Source organism: Brienomyrus brachyistius, chromosome 5 (assembly GCF_023856365.1).
Source record: "Brienomyrus brachyistius isolate T26 chromosome 5, BBRACH_0.4, whole genome shotgun sequence".
NCBI classification, from domain to species: Eukaryota; Metazoa; Chordata; class Actinopteri; order Osteoglossiformes; family Mormyridae; genus Brienomyrus; species Brienomyrus brachyistius.
Genome location: NC_064537.1, coordinates 31,980,200 through 31,987,947, shown reverse-complemented (window position 1 = coordinate 31,987,947; position 7,748 = coordinate 31,980,200). Strand labels below are relative to the sequence as shown.

Genomic DNA, 7,748 nt, shown 5'->3' with positions numbered 1-7,748 from the left:
TGTTGACTTTAGTAATACTTCAGTGGATCTATATTTAAATACCTGTAATATATTTGCTTAGCATTTTACCAGAAAACTACAAACAAAAAAAAGCATTAAGGTCAGAAACTGGACACTGGGTTAATTCCTGCAATACTTTTCATTGCAACAAATCAAAACATTTAATGCTGGATTTTAGGAACAACAATAAGAAATATTCTGATGGCTGGTAATTTGCATAATCTATATTATTGGCCATCATCATGCAAGGCACCTCCTACACTCTATTCCAGAACACTTAGATTTTATATTGCTTTACGAAGATTTGAATGGGGATTTTCAAACAGCTGAGGCGCTGCTGACTGTCCGTGCGAGTCTGGGATATGAATCCCTCCCAGGGGCTCAACTAGACATCCATTCATACATAACTCCTCCCTTTAATGGCCCTAGATGGAACTGGCAGCATAAGCTGGAGAATGACCCTCCCTCATTAGCAGACCTTAGTGGCCATCAAGCCTCATCCACACACATTGTGTTGAGAAATTCAAATTGGTTTATGCATTGGGAGAGTTGCTAGGTTCGCAGTGTGGCCTGGGTTCGCTGTACAGGACCAACTGGATAATTTTAGATGAAAAGGAAAGGTCACAGGACTGAGGCGCAGAGGTAAGAGAGGCAACAGTGCAAAAGCGAAGGCATCCCTCTCAGTATCCCAAAAGGCTCTTAAAAATGGCCCAATGATACTGCATTAAGAACGCCCTCTGTGGAGAACAGCTGAATAACTAGTTACTCAACAGGTGTCTCCCACCACAGGTCTTATCTCAAAGGGCACTCACAAGGCTGACTGCTAAATGTGATTTTTTTAGTAAATAGATTTCGACTTTTTTGCATTTAAGAGGAACAGGAACACATTCTTCAAACTATCGCGCAAACTGTTGTTAAAAAGGACGATGATTTGAATATGTGGGTAAAAACCATCCATCCATTTTCCAAACCGCTTATCCTACTGGGTCGCGGGGGGTCCGGAGCCTATCCCGGAAGCAATGGGCACGAGGCAGGGAACAACCCAGAATGGGGGGCCAGCCCATCGCAGGGCACACTCACACACCATTCACTCACGCATGCACTGCTATGGGCAATTTAGCAACTCCAATTAGCCTCAGCATGTTTTTGGACTGTGGGGGGAAACCGGACACGCCCGGAGGAAACCCCACGACGACATGAGGAGAACATGCAAACTTGTGAATAAAATTAAATAATAAAAAAGTTGTTAGAGTTTTATCATATTAGCATATTAGTACTACAACGTTATATTATTATTTGTGCATTAAATTGTTTCGTTGGTTGTGAGAGTACTACCGTTAACATAAAGTGTTCAAATTAAATTAACCTTATCTTGAATGCGTGGTAAATGGACGTTAACCAGCACATTTTATTTTTCAACGAGCAGTTTAGGGTGAAGAAAGACATAAGCATTAAAAACATCAGTTTACTTACTTGCTCACCTGATGCAAACGTCAGATTGAATGTGAGATACGGTGATGCTTTCGGTTTCGTTATTGCTAAGCAGGTGCTCATGGCCAGTGCCGTGACTTTGTGCCCTGAACGGTCTCTGAGGCTGACTTTCACGACGTAGCCAGCATTAGGTACAAAGCGGCATCCTTATAGACCCGAGTACTGTAGCTAGCTAGTTAGGTTAATCAAATATAGTTGGACTACTAACTCCGTTTTTAACGACTGACAAAAAAGGAACAATGGGAAGTTTTTATGAGGACACCAAAAGGCTTTTGGAAGGTAACGCATCGTGATTGCATATAACTAAACAAGCTAGCTATATTAATATTCTGAGCTCTAGTCAGAAAATTATGGAAATCAACTGTCAGACGCTCAAAAGGGACTACTCACAATTAAACAAACTGCATCCTTTCTGAAAATTGTGAAAGTTCTGTGTAGTTTGAACTTGTAGGCCTATGATTCTGTTCCGAAAGATACATAAAATATGCTTTAAAGTCGCGATATCTATTCATTTGCTGGTTTATTTGTGTACCTTTATACCCATAAGGAATGAAGTAAATAGGATACCTTCAGAAACATTTTGGATGGGGTGTATTTGTGGTCTGTTAGGTGTAATGTGCTGTGCTGGGGCATGCATGGCTTTAGATAATACATTTTAATAATTTTGAATATTTTATTTCCTGGATCAACTGTAGTAGTTTTGAAATGTAGAACACTATTGTTTAGTGTTGCTCAAACTGTGTATTTTGCATCATTGTCTGTTATATAAAATAGAATTTTTTTGTGTAGATGTTATACGGAGAATATTTTTTTCATTGCAAGTGAATCAGCTTTAACGCAATACTTTCGTCTGTCTAGTGTGAAATGTCGCCAACATTTGCATTGTCTGGAGAAGCATACTGTTCATCCGCAATAATTTGCATGGTTGCAGATATTTTCTAATTTCAGAATGACAGTAAGGATGTTGTGAGTAATACTGCTGACGTTTTTATTTGGAAAAATATGTTAAAGTTTACAGGATTAACCAAAGCATAAAGGTCAATTGAGACAAGTTCAAGTCAAAAGTATATCACAGGTTTCTGCCATTGTTTGTGTAGATTACTGTGGGTTTACTGCAGATAGTACAATCTAGGGGAGTACAGTTGTGTGTTCCCTGTGATGGACTGGCATATCTTCCAGGCTCTGGCCTTGCCTTGCGCTCTATGCTGCCTGGGATAGGCTCTCAGCCGCATGTGACACTGGAAAAATGTTTAGATGATGGATGGATTTAAAGATCGTTCCAATGATTTTACGTAAACATCGTCCCCAGATAATAATACAACTGTCAGCTGACAATTTCAGTAACCAAGGGTAGTCCATCCATCCATCTGTCCATCTGTCCATTCATCCATTTTCCATACTCGCTTGTCCTATTCAGAGTGGCAGCAGTCTGGAGCCTATCCTGGAAGCTACGGGCGCATGGCAGGGAATAACCCAGGATGGGGCTCCAACCCATTGCAGGGCACACTCACACACCATCCACAGCAGCAAATAATATGGCAACTCCAACTCACCTCAGCATGTTCTTGGACACCTTTACGACACGGGGAGAATATGCAAACTCCACACAAGTGAAGCTGGAGGGTTGGGGGGGGGAAGGCAATGGTGCTAACCACTGTGCCCCTGTCCCCCCCTCCAGAGGTGCTGCATTTGTCAAATGCAATAAATGCACATCTGTCGTAATGTTTAATTAGCTTAATCATAATCTGTTCCTTTTCAAATGATCAGTTTATAATGTTAACTAGGCATTTTAGATACTCGGATCAGTAAGAGAGCAAATTAATGCAATCAGTCAGACTGTAGCTTTAAATTTAAACCCACCGACTCACATTGTTTAGTCAAGAAAGCATGTTTCCATGGTTGCAATTGAAATAAAGAAACTATTAATGAAATACAATAAATACACTGATATATGTAACAGTAAGTAATGTTGCATGTAGTGATTTGTAAAGAAATGTTTTAATGATCACATGAAATGCCGCTTGTTAGCTCAAAATGCTGGCCGGTCGTGTATATTTTAGACTGGTCAGGCCACCATACTTATGAAGCCTTTGGGGAAGTCATGTGGTTTCATGCTTGTTTTCTTAAGTGAAGTGAAAAATTGTCCCTGTTGACGCACAGTGCACAATAAAACGTGTCCTTTGCATTTAACCCATATGTGACACAGCGGTATTTAATGTCCAAGGAGCAGCACCCAGCTGAAAGTACCTCAGTGGTACCTTGCTGGCTGGGGATTCAAACCAACCTTTCGATCGCAAGCATGCTTCCCTAACCATTAGGCCTCCAGTGCCCAAGCTTTGTAGACCAGATGTGTTCCCTGTTCACATTGGGTAGCCCATCTGGATGTATTTTATAAAGAGGAAAATCTCTAAGCACTCAAACTGCATCAGTGTTATTAGAGTGTTAAATGTTACCTGAGCTGCCATTTCCCCCTAACATTATACCTTAGTGTGGGATATTCAGGTGTCCCCCTCTCTTCCAAAGCTGATATCATCAGTACACATGTCTTAGATTTTGTACCTTCTACTGTATGTATCACACATCACACAGGCATTCCATGTAAACATCTTATTTTGGTATATGCTGGTCTTCTCAAACCTGCTTTATCCCTGATCAAGTATGTCTCCAGTAAAGAATGGGAACTCTTTACAAGCTTCTCATGTGTTCCTTTATTTTCTTGATTTTTGTCAGTGATTCTTAGAACTTGTGGCGAATCAAGACTAATGGGTTTCTCCATCAATTAATCAGACGTGGCATGTGCATATTTTCATATATGTATCATGTAGTTGGGTTGCCTCGATTGTGTACAAGTAATAAATCAGATTTTTTTCCCTGTGTCACAGTTTCCCATTATTAATTTGACAGACACTGATTATCACCAGCAGACAATACACATTTTATGTCATATAAACCATAGAGTGCTGACTATAACAGTGATTGTACTCAGGGTTAACATATCATTACAGTTAGTGCTGGAGATGGCGTTATTCATCTTCCAAACTAATATAGGGAGTGACTACATGTATTGACCAGAAATTGATTCAAAATCACACTTGTGTAGCATGGGCAAAAAGTTTAGAAATTTTGACCTTACTTGAGAATAACTGTTGTGTAGTTGTAGTAAGTTGACGGGGTTTTTCTAAGATGTAGCTTTTCGCTTCTTTCAGACTGTGAGCTGTTTATAACGGAGATCTTACAGGATGAGAGCCTCAGCCAGCAAGCCAGTGAGGCCCGGGAAACCCTGCTACACAACTTCCATGTGGTCCATTCCAGGTGAGGGTCCTCAGACTCTGATCTCAGGGGGGGTAAAGGGCCGAGCTTCCTTGATGGAGGACAGTCGATTCACCTCAATTCACACAGCTCATGACGATTTGTAGTGAAGAAAGTCAGACTTTCTGGTGTACTTTTTATTTTTTTCCATACTTTGAAAAATTGAACCAACCCATTTACATTGTATTCATACACATACAAAAACACCCACACGAGTTCATAAACACGCTGTTTATTTTCTTTGTCTATAAGAAGTAATGCTTGGGCCCAAAGTCAAAAAAACACAATTATATGAAAAATATTCTCATAACAGTTTATTCAGTTGGAGAACTTGTCATGCATTTTGTTAGAAATAGCATATTCTGTTGACGCCCTGAGCTGATATCAAAGATCAGAATCAGCGCTGAATCAGAATTGATGAATCAGTATTGGCAGCCACACCCCGATCGTAGACCCAATCTATTTCATTTGCTACGTCCGCCTCATTTACGTGAGTTGCACAGATAGTCAGGTTCCATCACATGCTGCAAAAAACCTGAGGCACATGGCTTGAAACCTCAAACTATCGAGTTGTCGGCCTTGTGGTAATTCTTCAAAATGGGAACTCAAAGTAGCTCAACAGCTACCTACAATGTTTGCAATGCCATCCTTTGGAGGGGTGATAGTTTAATACAATGAATCTAACTATTTGCAATAACATCATAAGGAAGTATAGAGTGAAACTGTAAGGCTTACTCAGACGAAAAATGTACCGACACCTACTGTATGTAGACCTATTTTTAAATATTTATTAAAAGATCATGAATTGGAATCAGCAGATATAAATATTGAATGGAATTTATCTGATTAGGGCGGCATGGTGGTGCAGTGGTTAGCACTGTTGCCTCCCACCTCTGGGTCCCAGGTTCGAGTCTCCGCCTGGGTCACATGTGTGCAGAGTTTGCATGTTCTCCCCATGTCGTCGTGGGGTTTCCTCCGGGTACTCCGGCTTCCCCCCACAGTCCAAAAACATGCTGAGGCTAATTGGAGTTGCTAAAATTGCCCTTAGGTGTGCATGCGTGAGTGAATGGTGTGTGAGTGTGCCCTGCGATGGGTTGGCCCTCCATCCTGGGTTGCTCCCTGCCTCGCGCCCATTACTTCCGGGATAGGCTCCGCGACCCAGTAGGATAAGTGGTTTGGAAAATGGATGGATGTATGGGTTAGGGTATCAAAAAAAGTGGATTTGGATATCTGTACTATACTCATATCTTTTCATTAATCTGTGAGGAGAATGCCTCTGTAAATTGGAATCAGTGCAAGTCATTGAGGGTGATTGCTCTGAAAATGTAGTCAATCAATCCCAATAGGCATAGGGACACTCTTCTGGGAGGAAAAGAATGGATGCCATTTTTCATGGACAGTATAAAAATCAGTCAACACTATTATAAGTTCATTGCACGTTTTATTATTAATTTATTAACATCCATGATGTTATTACAAAAAAAATGAACAATTTAATAGAAACTCATTGTATAACAGCTGAAGATTTTTTGTAGTGTTACACCCGTGGCGAAATACTAGGTTCCTGACAACATCGAAAGCCTTCATCCTAACTCTGACGAAAACCTTAAGTAAATTTGAAAGCTTGAGTTGAAAATGAAATATGTTGATCCCACATTATAAAAATGCAAAGAATCATGTAGTGTACCGTGAAAGACATTTGAAAGCACTTTATCTTTGCTTTCAGTAGATGATGAAGTTCATGTCAAGCTGCTTCACAGCTTTATAGGCCAACTGTTTCAACTCTGTAAAGACCAAAGTCAGCATCTAACCAATCGCTAACATGTCTGTAGATCCGCGCATCCAGATCCACAATGTCTGGGCCAGCTGTAGGCCTGCAGTTTGTATTCTCTGTTTTCCTCGCCTCATCAATGTTTAGTTTGTTAGAATGCCAGGGTTTCTGGGTTAATTTGATGCTCTGCTGTTTGATGTTGACACGCAGGTCGGTCTGACATCGCTGCTGTTGATGGCAGGTGGTAGAGATCGTGCCTGCTTTCTTACACAGGATCTTGAAAAACTTGTGCTTTGCCTGCACTTGTTTTCCCCGTTGTTCAAGGGAGGATGTGGTTTTGTGGCCTGTAGTTTGTATTCCGTCACACGCTCTTTGTTTTATGTTTTATTGTTCGCAAGTGTTCATTTCACATTCATTGCATCGCAGTATAGTTTTATTAGTTAAAAAAAAAAGTGAGGAAACTTAAAATTAAGTTGAAATGACAGAATAAAACATTACATCTACTGTATTATTATGACAGAGTAAAATAAAGCATTGGTTTCTAGAGAACTGCGATTGCCAATCATAATTTAGTCTTCAGTTTGAATTTTTTTGCCTATTATAGTATATCATGAAATATGTATTTTAGAGAAAATTCTAGGGTGTATAGCAGCCGTTTGATATACCACATTTGGCCTAGTTAAACTAATTAAAATGTGATTCTTCTAGTGAGGACACAGAGCCCACATTGCCTACTTTTTCCTACTGAGGTTTGGTAATATACTTTTACTGCATAAATTACTGTAGATTGAGATTTACTGCTGTTTTAACAGGTCACAGAGCAGGGTAGCAGGGTAGGGGAGAAGCTACTGAGCATTTGTAAAACATAATTTACTGTCTTCAACTTGACATTGTTCCGGAGTCAAGATGTCCATCACTGCAGTATATTCTGTAACAATAAAAAACTAATATTTCCCACGTTGAAAGAAGTCTTTTCATTTACACTGATAGACTGGAGGTAATGGGGAAAATGTGTTTGATTCACTTGGTAGTATTTCACCTGTAAAGCAGTATTTGGTAGTAGTTCGATACACTTGATAGTATTGGGCTTGTAAAGTAGTATTTAGTAGTAGTTAAATGCACTTGGTAGCATTTGGCTTGTAAAGTAGCATTTGGTAGTAGTTAGATGCACTTGGTA

At 40.0% G+C, this 7,748-nt stretch overlaps 1 protein-coding gene across 2 annotated transcripts in view; it reads left to right on the top strand.

Annotated features, from left to right (window-relative positions):
- The first annotated feature begins 1,548 nt into the window (after positions 1-1,548).
- skap1 (src kinase associated phosphoprotein 1) overlaps positions 1,549-7,748 on the top strand; it is a 136,399-nt gene continuing 130,199 nt past the window's right edge. The window contains exons 1-2 of one of the 2 annotated variants that reach the window (XM_049013652.1): positions 1,549-1,770; positions 4,698-4,803. In XM_049013652.1, coding sequence (XP_048869609.1) covers positions 1,731-1,770; positions 4,698-4,803 — 146 coding nt within the window. In that variant the 5' untranslated portion in view covers positions 1,549-1,730. The remainder of the gene's footprint in view (positions 1,771-4,697; positions 4,804-7,748) is intronic. The other variant, XM_049013650.1, reaches the window with a different exon arrangement.